The sequence below is a fragment of the Pleurodeles waltl genome, chromosome 4_1 (genome assembly GCF_031143425.1).
Source record: "Pleurodeles waltl isolate 20211129_DDA chromosome 4_1, aPleWal1.hap1.20221129, whole genome shotgun sequence".
NCBI lineage: Eukaryota > Metazoa > Chordata > Amphibia > Caudata > Salamandridae > Pleurodeles > Pleurodeles waltl.
This window is the reverse complement of record NC_090442.1, coordinates 181,426,700-181,439,908: the sequence shown is the minus strand read 5'-3', so window position 1 is coordinate 181,439,908 and position 13,209 is coordinate 181,426,700. Positions and strand designations below refer to the sequence as shown.

Below are 13,209 nucleotides of genomic sequence, written 5' to 3'. Positions count from 1 at the left end.
GGGTGTTCCATTACAGCCTCTCCCTGTAATTTGAAAACCCCTTGATAGGGTAGAGATGGATTTGAAAGGTCCATTACCACGTTCCACAAAAATGTTCCAATTTGTCCTGGTCCTCGTCGACTATGCTAATCGGTACCTGGAGCCATAGCTCTAAGAGACCCAAATACCAAAGTCATAGCCCAACGCCTCATAAAATCTTCCCCAGTATGGGCTTCCCAAAAGAAATCCTTACGAATCAAGGGATATCCTTTGTGTCCCGGCTAATGAAACAGGTTTGTGAACAACATAAGACATTCAAGGACCTCAGTATACCCTCTTCAGACAGATTGTCCGGTCGAAAGTTATAACGGGAATCTCAAACTGACTTTAATGATTGGGAAAATCCTAGGGAGGGGGTATGTGAGGAGGCAAGCGACATACTTGGTTGTGTCACATGATCCCCTCAGACTTTTGTTAATTTAAAGGAAATCCGTCTTCGCTCCCCACAGGACGTAGGACCCTTTCCTTTTAAACAAGACTACGTGAAGAAGGAAGGGATGGAGCCCCGTTGTGATCTTTATGGTCAAAACCCTATTATCCAGGACCCAGAAGTAAGGGGGACGCAAGCAAAGGAATGCCTGTTGTCTGAGACACCGAGGGAGGAGAACAATCCCGTAGGAGAGCCGCTGCCGGAGACCGTATTGGGGGAACAGACAGTGAAAAATACCACGACGCTTTAGGGACCAACCGACTGGAAGGTCATGGCATCCGGAGAGGCAACTATTGGACTGGGGGCCAGAGTACCCGACCGAGATGCCTACAGTCCCAGCCATGTTCCCGAGGAATGTGGCTCAGGCAGGTGCATATCAGGTTATAAAATTGGGCCAGCATATGGGGTCACAGCTTACGAGTCCGTAATATTGCCGAGGGGGGTGTGGAGAGTATTGACACATAGTAAGATTTTCTTGTTGGGAATCTCCCTCTGTTTGCACTATTTCCATGCTCAGACACAATATTGATGATGATCTCAAAACTGTCATAACCAACAATAGAAGGTTATTGTTGGTAAACCCTAGTGGACGTAACCATTTGTATGTGCGCTGTTTTGTTTTGAATGTTCCTATTTGGCACCTGTGACGGGCCGTTGTTACAGCAAGCGGACCCGCCATACTCTGAGGAGAATACTGGCACTGCCTCTTTTGACCCAGAAGCACAGTGCGCGTCGACCAATCCCAGTTTACATCCGGGTACAGGGGAGCAGAGGAAGCAGATGCGCGCCCTTCTCGGGCATACAAAAGAGGAAGATTCTGAGGAGCATTTTTGTCGGTTGAGAGGCGTGTGAGGAGGACGCGATTGGAGGAGCCAGAAGACAACCAAAGCGAGAGAGGATACGCCGTGGCAGCCAGTCACACCGAAGTCCCTGCCAGAGACTTGGAATACGGAACCAGCGGTGCGGGAGGCGCTGAGCGCAAACTCCAGCCAAGCTTAGGGAAAGCGTGACCACACCAGGTACGTGGCAAGCCTAAAATTGGGGGGAGGGAAGGGAGTACGGACATTGGGATAAAATTGGGTTTTCTCACTGGGTTTGGTGGAGGGAAGGAAGCGTACCGGCACAGCACAGAGGAAGGGGCAGGGGAATGAGGCAACACAAGGGGAAACATACCAAAGAAGGTTTATAAGCTAGATGGCAGCGACCAGAACGATACAATTATAAAAAGAAAGCCACTCGTGGGGAAGAAGAGACAAAGAAAAGTTCCGGCCCAGACAGACCCTAGGATGGGAAGCCGGTGAATAGGGAGAACAGAGGAAGAGAAATAGGACGATTTGTAGAAAAGAAACCAAAAAACACGCCAAGGAAGAGATAACGAAAGAAGCGAAGGAACAGGAAAAGAAAGTCAGAACAGGACACAGGAAAACCGAAGGAGAGCCAGACAGAGATGAGGAAAAGAGAAGGGAAGAGAGAAGAAATAAGAACAACAATAGGAGAGAAGTAGAAATATAGCAAATAGGCAGAACACTTACCTGTATTTTTCTCATTCTTGTTCCCACATGCGCCTCCTGGGAGCCCTGTAACGAGAAGACGAAAGGAAGAAGTAAAGAGACATTCTTCGTAAATACGGGAAAACAGAACTGCCTGAAACAAACCTCTAAATATAATAAAATTTACCATACCACCTTCCACTGAATCCTTGTCCTCATTGCGCCACCCTGCTACAGCACCTTTCCTCCACACGCACTCCTGGGTAAAATTGTAATGGTGATATTACTATAAGTGAGAAGAAGAGAAACTTACCTGCATTATTTTAATTTTCTTTCAAGATTCTCAGCAGGGTGTTCTTCGGCTCCTGTGTCTGATATCTGGAAAAGAGAAGAGGAAGATTTCCCCTACAGGATATGCTTCACTCAAAAGCAATAGAATCCAAATAATAAATAAAGTAAATTCCAGTTACGCTGTTGTCCCTCATTAACTGCTTTTTCAAACCTGACAGCAAGTTGGGCTAATCAGTGGGAAATGCACTATTGTACATTAAGTTAATGCATTGCAGAGGTCTGTGTCTGTAACCAGAGAGCCACAGAATTGAGTCCTGGTTGGTGCAGTGGAGAGCAACGAATTGTGTATGTTTAGTGCTATGAGGTCCTGGTCTGTGACATAAATGCACTGTGAATACGCAAGTCATTATTTTAAATGTGTATTAGACACAGTATAAGATAGACTGCTACAAAATGTGCAAAAAGGTTTAAAATAAAAAAGTGCTGCCAAAATATAGATTATAGTATTATCTGGACTGTACATAGTGCATTTTTCCATAACTGTCCTTTAAAAGCTCACATACCACAACTCAGCTGGTAACTTCCTTAAAATAACACTAAAAAAATAATAAGTCTGTGTCATCATGAACCTTCAAGTGATTCCACCAACTAAAGCCAATACCCTCTTCCAAGCACCCTTTACAAGTGCAGATTAACCAGCTGTGCACATTTACACTTCTTTCAGGCAAGAAAGTATCCTGGCATGAAGGCTTGTTTAGCTGTCTGCCCTTCCTTTGACTGCACAGCACAGGAGACTCCCTGCCTTGAGGCATTTTAACTCAAGGGATTAATCATCCCGGGGATGATTCTTTTTTCACCAAAAGTATGGAAACAGTTTTTCTTAAATAAAAAAAGTATGGGCAGCTTGTGCCCATCCGATCCTGTCCACCTCAACCACTGTTTCAGTGTTGGAAATGCCAAGGGTTCTTCAATGCAAGTGTAATTCCAATATCATTGCATTGTCCTGGAGAGTCTCCTCTCATCAGCAGCTGCTCGTTGAGGTTGCATGTAGCTGTGTACCTTTTGTCTTTTTACAACTAAAAGCTGTTTGTTTATTGAGACTGACCTCTTGAACTTATTTAAATATGGGTATAAAACTGCGACCTTGCCCAAAATTTCCATCTGTGAATTTCACCCATTATCCTAATGTTTTCAGTCACTGCCAAGAATTTGAGCTTGTATCAATCAACCTATTTCCAGATCGTTGAGAAGGAGTAGTGGTGAAAAATCATTGCATCAGTATACTGATGATTTTCAATTCAATAATATGATGTCAGAATAGTACAGAGTGACATTTGGGGTAATGCTTTTAACATAGCTGTCAAGTTTTCAGATTGCTTATGTGTGTCATTTCCATGGTTTCAATGTATTTATGAGTGACATTCAACACCAAATGTGTGAAACTTAGAGTGACACTTTCTCACGTGTAAAACCAAGTAATGAATTGCATGAAAAGAGATAAGTACAAAATATTACACCCTTTTGAGCACTGAGTTCTAAAAATATCATGAAACTGCTGGAAAATCCTAACCTAACCTACTTGCCCCTATTTTACAATAGTGACTTGCATGTTCATAGTACTTTCGATTACGGTGGGGACCTTGTAGCAATATAAATACACAAGTCACATTCCTCACTGCACCAACCAGGATTCAATTTTTTTTCCCCTCTGATTACACACAGATCTATGCTGCAGTATTAAATAATTGATGTTTCATGATGTAAAAGAGTGCATTAATGAAAACCAAGATGATGGTGAGCTGTTAATTTCTAGTTTCTAAAAATATGAATGTTCACTCACTGAAATGAGCCCTCCAGTTCTCTACCATTTCACGTATAATGAACCAGTGAGCAATGATATAACAGTCCATTTATCAAGTAAAATAGCGAACAGATGACGACAATAACTTTCTTTTAGTTATTTTGTGTAGCACAGCGGATGCGATGAAAGCAATAGTTTGTGCTTAAAAAGTCAAGGCTTCGTGAAGATTGCTGTTCCACTTATTACTTAACAAGCATTTGTCTCGCTCTTTAAAGTGTGTGCGCCGTAATTATATGCAGCAGTTACCTCTTTAGTCACATCTTTAAATGGACCCTTCCCGCACCTCACACAGTGACAGCGCCCACACTGTCTTTAATGTTCTGCTCCCAGACTCCCCTATTTAACCAGAGATAATTTGCGTCCATGCTGGGGGCCAACAAATGCACACTGACTTCTGTCGGACTGACTGCAGAATGAGGTGCCTGCGGGGACGCTGATGATGGTGGCCTTGGATGGTCTTCATGCCTGACTATATCTGTAGAACGAATAGTCTCACGTTTACTCAAGTTGGAGCTATTGGCATTGTAAATGCACAACTGGACTTTTTGTGCTACATAAATTGGTCAGACCTGTGCATATTTTGGTCCTTTCTGCCACACAATTCCAGTGGCCCTGCATTTAACTAAAGGGCTAGCAGGCCAACTGGAATATTTCTTCAAACAAGGCTCTTAGACACAAACTACTCCCAGGTGCAAAACAAAACTTCCACCCATAAGACCTGATGGTGGGATGGGTTATTATTTTGGGGTCCCCACTAACTTAGTGTGGGGACCCAAACATCATCTAGACAGGAAGGTCACATTGTGGTGAACGTTTTGAAGGTGGTCCCATTGTCCTGGGACCACCACAGGATGAGTTAGGAGCACAAATGTTTCGTAAAAGGAATACCCTGCAAGGCGTTATGGGGCGAGTTTACAAGCGCCTTGAATATTGTAGTGTATTGACTGTAATACTCAGAACAACTCCTAGAGAACAACACAATAAAAATAGCATTTGTAAGAAACATGATCATGTAACCATACAGTTAGCCCCTAGGGGGGATAACCACATGAAAACAGAATGGCAGAAAGTAATGCAGTGCAACCATATATTTAGACCCTAGAAAACATAATGCATTGCACGTTTTCAGGGCAAGCAGTCCTACCACAATGATATTACAAACAAGGCCCTTAAAACACAAACTACTCTCAGCTGTAAAACAAAAGTTCCGGCCATGAGAGAGCTTTAAAAGACACTGAATGGATTATTATTTTGGGGGCCCCACTAACCTAGTATGGGGACCCAGGGATGAACTAGACAGAAAAAAGCATGTTGTGGTGAACGGTTTAAAGATTGCCTCATTGTTCTAGGGCCTTCATAGGCTAAGTTAGGAGTAAAAATGTTTTGTAATAAGAATGCCCTGCAAAGCATTATGGGGAGAGTTTCTGGGTGCTGTGGATATTGTATTATGTTGACAGCAATGCTCAGAACACCACACTAACCCTATGTGCGGACTCAGAGTTGACCTAAACAGAACTATTGCATCGTGTTGAACATTTTGGTCGAGGTCCCATTATCCTAGGACCAACACAGGCTGAGTTGTGGGCAAAAAGGTTTTTAAACAGAAATGCCTACAAAGCATTATGGGGCGAGTTTCCCAGAGTGCAGTGAATATTGTAATATTGACTCTCCCTCTCCGCCAGGACAGCTGCTTTGATGATTTCTGTGTTTTTATTTAGGTAAAACATTTACCAATTACACAGGTTTTTTGAAAGCCATGGAGCACGAAGGCGAGAGACAAGAGCAAAATTGAAAGGACTCTGATTAGGTAACAGTGTGAAGAATGTGAGGGGCGCTCCAATAGCGATGATCGAGTTTGCGCTGTTTGCGCTTAAAGCATCATGGCTGCTATGGAGCACAATGCGGAGACACAAATAAAAAAAGAGTTCGCCCCCCCAGAAAGTATATCAGCAATTGTGCAATAATCCATGTAATAGGGTTTGTCTGCAAGGCATAACAAAGGAGCCTCAAGGCAGGGCAAACATAAAGCTTTTATCAATGACCAATGACATCAAGGGATTGTTGAGAGGTAAGCCCAGGAATAAATAAAAGTGATGGGTGTGGTTTAAGCCCACAGAATAGATTACAATAGGTCGAAAAGCAGCACTCACATGCTGCTATGGTCGACCTAAAAACATCCTGGGGTCGTTGCCAAGCCTTTGAGCACCACCACTTACAGGCCAGTGCCAAACAAAGTACATGGTTGTATGGTGACCCTGCCTCGGTGCAACTCGCACAACGGAGCAGGAAAAAACACACAGGCTGCCTGGGCCAATCATTGGGTGCCAGGACACAGCTAAAAACAAAAAAGCGACTTCTTTAACATTGTACCAGGATGCAATGGGACGTTGGATTCAAGTGGCCAAGGGAGAACGAACCAATTTGTTTATTCACTCAATGCAAACAAATGTTTGACAATTAGCAGCCTAGCAACACTCACCATGCCCCGCCTTATGAGTTTTGGAGCAATCAAAAGCACACTGTGTATAGGAATACTTTGGTGCGCGCCTCAGTGCACAGGAGTAACAGATGCTCTAATATGAGTGGCTAATGCATTTTAATGCTGTGATGCGGACACCAGCACTAAAATGCGTTAGTCTCACCCCTGATACGTGGTACTTAGCATGGATGCTTTAATCACCAGGGCAAATAATTTTAGGTGGCAAGGAAAGCACATACTTACAAAAAAACATCAATCTGACCTTTAAAAATCATTGTTCGACTTCTCTTTAAACGTTGACAAAAAATTGCATGAGCACTTTCTGGGCAGACAATTGTATATATTCATCTCTACATAAATGGAATATGTTTTACTCAAAACTGAAGTTAAAGCCGAAAAACACAAAATGTGATTAAATTACCCCATAATACTGTTTCATAAACGCCCTCTATCTTCATGGATAGATGAAAGTTGCGGCCTCTCAACAAAAGCTCGCATCGGGCGACACGCCTGGTTTGGTGTCTCGTGGATACCATCTTCAATTTCAGTCAACATCTTTACCCCACACCTGCCCGTTTCGGGGGGAAAAAAAATCCGTTAGGTCTGTCTGTGCGCGCGCCACACGGGAGTCACGGGGAGCCGACAAGCGGAACGCGCGCGAACTCAAAGGGACGTGGCCGGGTCGCACGTTTGTTTCCCGTTATGTTCTGTAGCCTGTGTGCGCTTTAGCTGGTACGGGTGTCCAGCCGCTTGAGGGCGGCGCTGCTCAGACGCAAGAGTTGAGAGGCCACCAGACAGACTTCGCGTTTGATGACGAAGGGTCAAGCAGCAGCGAGGGGGCGCGCGCTGCGTCTGCAGTCGAGCTGGGAAGCAGCGGAGGGGCGCGCGCACGGGCTACACTCAAGTCGAGAGTCCGCGAGGGGGCGCGCGCCGGGGCTGCAGCCGAGCCACGAGCCCGCGAGGGGGCGCACGCGGACGTTGCTTGCCGAGGGCCTGGGTGCCCGTGCAGAGGGAGGGGGCGCGTGTGATGGGAGCCGGTGTTGGCGGCACACGGAGCCCAGGATACACAAAGGCATCGGGGATGCGGGGGTCGCTTGGGTGGCATAGCTAGCGGCTGCGCAGGCTCCCGCTGCGATGAGGGAAAGCGGAGCGGACCGGAGCTGAACGGCCTCGAACCCGTTTCTGAGTATGGCCCCGGCGCGCCCCCTTCTCGGGGCGCTACTGCTGCTGGTAGCCGCCCTCCCCGCAGGTAAGGGCCGCACTCCAGGGTGCTGAGGAATAAGGGGCGCACGGCAGGGTTAGCCCCCGGCTCTGCATCTGAGCCCTCCCTGCACATTCCACTCCCGTTACTTAAAATGTGCTCATACACCACCCCCGCATCCTTACTGCCTCCATCCTCTGGTCTTTACTCCGTATTCCCTGCACCCCCTCCCTCCGTTCAGTGCCACTGCCCCTCCCCATGTGTTGTAACTGTTCGCCTGCTACCAGGATCACCTGACATGCTCTAACTCCCGTCTTCTCTGTCATTTCAACGTTTCCATGCTCAGATCCTCTTTCCCACCCTTATCCTGTTATATCCATTGCATTTCTTCTGCATCTTGTTTTCTCCCCCCCCCCCAGCTTCTTGTGCCCCCCAACTCTAGCTCCTGTATCGTTTTTACCACTTAATGTCACCCTCCACCCCTCCATAATGCAGCCCTTTCTGTCCATGTTCTGTCACATTTAGCCTTTTTTCACTGTACCTCTCACACATCCCTTTCCATTGATGTTCCCGTTTCACCACTTCCGCTGTCGGTGTCTTCGTTCCACACCTTGTAGAATGACTCCAGTCGTAAATCAAAATACTAGGCATTTTAATGTTTGTCTTACAGAAAACCGAGCGAATCTGTGTGTATGGAATTATGGCATTTGGATATTTTTAGTGCCTAGATGATCACACTGTGTTGCTTTGAAATGCTGCCCGTACCTCTATCTGCCGAGATAACTTACATTTCCCTCATGCAAACGACGGAAATTGTGATGGAAGGGATGTGAAGAAGCTATCAAAATGTGTTTACTTAAAAAAACAACCTGAACTTTGAGTGGGAGCAGGGCTTTTGTTTTTGGTGTTAGGTGGACCGTTTGGCACTCTCAAGTTATTACTGTAACTAACATTATATTTCACTTCCTGTTTAGTATTATTACTAATATTGTGGGGCACTAGCATTTTATTTTTATGTGGTTTTAAATAGTTCCAAGTCACTGACGTTGTTAAGGCGCTTTACAAATTGCAGATCAAATACGTTGCATTAATATACTATTGCATGTACAAAACCATTTTTACAATATTAAAAGCTAATTACGAGAAGATAACTACTTTTAATGACCCAAAGATGCTTGTTGTAATTGCAGTAAACACAAGGAAATGATAACGAAGGCAGTCTTTTATGCTGTAGAATTTAGCCATTTGGCATGATAATTTTAGTCAGTACGAACTTCATTTAGGGACTGGAAAGAATCGCAGTAGGACTTACCAGCCTCGTGGCCTTGGTAGATCATGCAGGCAAGTTAAGGATATCACTTCCCAAGGAGAGGCCATAGCTGGCCAGCTGAGACGTACTTTGTTTAGAATTTCTTCAACTCTCTGCTCAAAGAAGTGTTTTAAGGATCTGTCCTAAGTTCTGGATGCTCCATATTTTTGGTACTGCGCCAAAGTTGCAGGTCATGGTGGAATTGTTTCCCAGTGGGATAATTTGTGACCGTCAACCCAGGATGGGATGTAGACTGTTTCTACTGATTTAATTCTCATTTTTCATTTCTCACTTTAGCAACTCAAGCGCACCACTGCTAACTTTTATTTCAAGGTTGCAAAGTTGGTTTTGGCTTGTTATTGATCTGGTCCCGCCAGCTGACTATCGCATGCATCTTCTGACCCTGTTAAAAGTCCAGTCACATGCGGTACATATACCCCAGTGCTATTGCTGTAACAACCTGAGGGACATTAGCAAAGGCATTCAATTTAAACACATTCTTGAACTGTGAATGTGTGGTGGGCCCGCTTATTTTCCTAAAAGGAAACTGGATTTTTTTTTATGAGACATTAAAGGATTGGAGAAGTAGATTTTGTCCCCAACTAAAGTGCTTTGGGAGACAATGTTCTAGGCTTTTCATGACGGAGCAAGCTGCAGCTTATAAAAGATGCCCAGCGTATTAGGCATTTTGACTGTTGCTTTATATTTTATTTATTAGGAGTTGGGAGGAGTGTATCACTTACACATTCAGAATGCCCATGTTTTTGTGCTGTCTGCGGGGAGTGTACTATTTCATACTTGCAGTTGTCCTACAAGGTACAGCTTTGACTGGGGAGTATTTATTTTGCTCAAAACGGAAACATTACTGGCTGGGATCTATAAATAATGATGTAATGTAGTCTTTTGAGTGGCAGGCTTGTCCAGTTTGCTAGTGTCACCACAAACTATTACAATACAAACCGGTGTATCTGGCACTTAGATGGTCGTCTCTGCCCTTTCTATCTGATGCTCGTATTGGGTTTCAACTTAATTTGTGTAATACTCAGAAACCCAGTTCATATGATTTCTCTAAAGGTGGTGAATAGCATTAAGTAATCTTGAGAGAGGCTAAAAAATTCGCCCACTCCCTCCGCCTGACCAACAGTTAACCCACAAAGAACTCTGTATCCTCTAGTTTAGAGGTTGTTGTTGCTGATGACTGAGTGCATGTGTTCATACTTTTCATTGCACTTAAATATGTGTCTAGTAAGTTTTATGTGTTGCATGTCACGGTTCAGTCATATCAGATTGCTGCACCACAATCCCACTGTCTTTAATTTTAGTTGTTCCAACTGTTAAAAGAAAGGCCTTCACCTTCTCATGATACTACGTGTGGCTTTTCAGTGACACCCCCGTTTGTATTTTCTATCTTATTTTTGTATGTATTGAGGCGGGACTGCGTTCATCTCTGTGGAACATATCAAAACTCGTTCTTTAAATATCTGCTCATCAAGAATTGAGTGTTAATAATACCATCATATACTTGTAATACCACATGTAAAGATCACAACTCGGGTTTGGAGTATGTCTGTAGTCACCTGATTCTAGTCACTAAATTCCATTCATGGATGAAAAGTCATCTAAAAGTGTTATTCACAGAGCCTTCTAAAACTGCTTTGTACCCATCAGCCTTGTAGTTGGAGAAACAAGATGACTGCAGGGAGTGAGGAAGAACATTGCAAGAGTAACCATCTAAAACATAATAAGCCTCAAGTCTGCTAAATTGTGTCCTTTCCTCACTGGCACTGTAAACCTATAGTCCCTCTTAGGTCAAACGGTTACTGTTCATGTTGGCTGAATTTATCTCCTTTTGTAGTTGGGAAATACATATAGGGAAATAGGGCTTTCACAAACATTACCTGTTGTAAGTAACTGAGATGATAACTAATAAGCAAGTGTGTTGGAATCGTATTCATGCTAAGGAATGGGGAGTTAATAGAATCTTGCTATTGGAATATTATTTTATGTCACATACAATGTCTGCTGGTTAGGTTGTGATAACTGTTTGGATCTGTGTAGCTTAATGAAGAAATCAGATTCACTTACCATCTTGGATGCCTTTTCAGTCGTGAATTTAACATTCGACTGGACCATAAACCATTGCTAGACCTATTCACCGACACAGCCACGGCCACACCCATGATAGAGAAGTGGCAATAAAGTTTACAAGCATTTAAATATCATTTAGAGTATATTCCTGGAGTGAAAAATATTTCTGTTGATTGTTTGTCGCAGCTATCGTTAGATCAACCTCAAAGCCTGGACAGTGATAAAGGAGAGAAGTTGATAATAGTCTGTTCACTGCCTCTTTCGAAAAGGGGTCAATTTTTAAGTACGAATGGGAAATAGAACTGAGGGAAGATGCTGTACTTGGCAAGGCCATGGAGTATATGGGCTGTAGGTTGGCTTCATTCAAAAACATTGGATGACAGATTGACTGCCTATCGGCATGTTGATGGTTTTCTAAGGCAATCTGATTTATTGGTGTGCCGACCAAGAAGCGGGACAGAATTGTAGACCTGGCACACGAGGGCTATGACAGAGAAGCACTGAGACTGTTACGTACCCAAGTCTCCTCAGGCTTATCATACAGTGTGTGAGGCAGTGCGTATTGTGTGCAGTCAGTGATAAGTCTTAAGTCACTGTGCCCAGTCTAGTGACGGTGCTGGTACCGGACAAGGCTTGGGCAGAATTTGGTTTAGATCCTTAGAGCTGCTCAATATCCAATTGGGGCTGGGGGTGGCAAGTGTGAAATAGTGGTTTTGGACTACTTTTCTCGTTGGGCTGATGTAAAATGTGTTAATTGTGTCAACAGTACAAAGGTGATAGTTTCTCAAGATCTTGTTTGCCAAGGAAGGGGTGAAATTGTAAAAGAAAATAAATGTTAAAATCGCCTTCAATGGGTTTGGGGCATCTGGGAATCAAGCACACTACAACATCACAGTATCACCAGTGCTTTAAATGGGGAGGTACTGAGTACTTGCACGTCTTTAATTTGAAGGGGATAGTACCTACACTGCTGCAATACATTTAATGGGAAGAGTACCAGCACTTCTCAGGAACAAACAGGTACTCTAAAGAGTGAATACCTGCACTTCTATATTTCCATTTAAAGCACTGAGCATCACACTAGACGCAAGGGGCTTGTTGAATTACAATAGGACAGCATGTAACTGTCAATTGCAAGTAGGTTGGATTAGTTCTACTAGTTAAGGAAGTTGTGGGCCATTCGCACCATGGCTAATTCCAAAACGGATGGCTCAAGTATTGTGTTTTGTTGAGGGGCAGGCTACCTACGACCAAAGTGGTCAAAGCAGGGGACTTGAGGTGCTGACGCTTTCATTATAATTTTGAAATACAATATTGGTTCACAAAATTGATCACAAAAATTACAATTTAAACGGTGGTTGTATTTAAATAGGAAGGTATATTGATCCAAAATATCATGTGAGGGCATCAGAGTTTTGACACATCAGTTAGGCAGATAACCTTAAACATTTGTATCTAAAATGTTTTTTTACAAACATACTCCTCATTTAACATGGTGGGGTAGTCGGAGTTCAGATATGTTCTAAATAATAAATAAAAGCAGGGACCCTAAATTGCTCTTAGTTTGCAATCGCTGGTCCTGCAAATGCTGGGGCTGCCAAATGCAATGGCTGCCTAGCCCTGATTCCATCTCGTGTCGTTCTTTCACCACCCTACAATTTTTGCTTCTTTAGCTTGCATAAGTTGTTTCCCATCCCTGCTTCCTCATTTTGTCACTGTTTTCCTATCGTTCTCTTCCTCCTTTTTCAGTTTTTTTGTTTGCCTTTTTTTTTTTCTCTTGCTCGTGGTCAGGCTATGATAATGAAAAATAAGTGCTGCTGGTGCCCCCATTTTGAAACCACCAGCACATACTGAGCACTGGTTTCAGGTATCTATTTAATGCCTGTAACTACATATTGATTGAAGGCTTAAACATAGTTTTGAATTTTCTTTTGGATGCTGTAAAGGGAAATACAATCTGTTTAATGAGAACCTTTTTCATAAGGCGGTTTTGCGAACACATTGGCTGAAACACATGACAT

The 13,209-nt window shown here is 43.6% G+C and overlaps 1 protein-coding gene across 2 annotated transcripts in view; it reads left to right on the top strand.

Moving 5' to 3' along the window:
- The first annotated feature begins 7,630 nt into the window (after window positions 1-7,630).
- Window positions 7,631-13,209, top strand: part of KIAA1549 (KIAA1549 ortholog) — a 664,130-nt gene continuing 658,551 nt past the window's right edge. For both annotated transcript variants that reach the window (XM_069227988.1, XM_069227989.1), the window contains exon 1: window positions 7,631-7,839. In XM_069227988.1, the coding sequence (XP_069084089.1) occupies window positions 7,779-7,839 (61 nt within the window). In that variant the 5' untranslated portion in view covers window positions 7,631-7,778. The remainder of the gene's footprint in view (window positions 7,840-13,209) is intronic.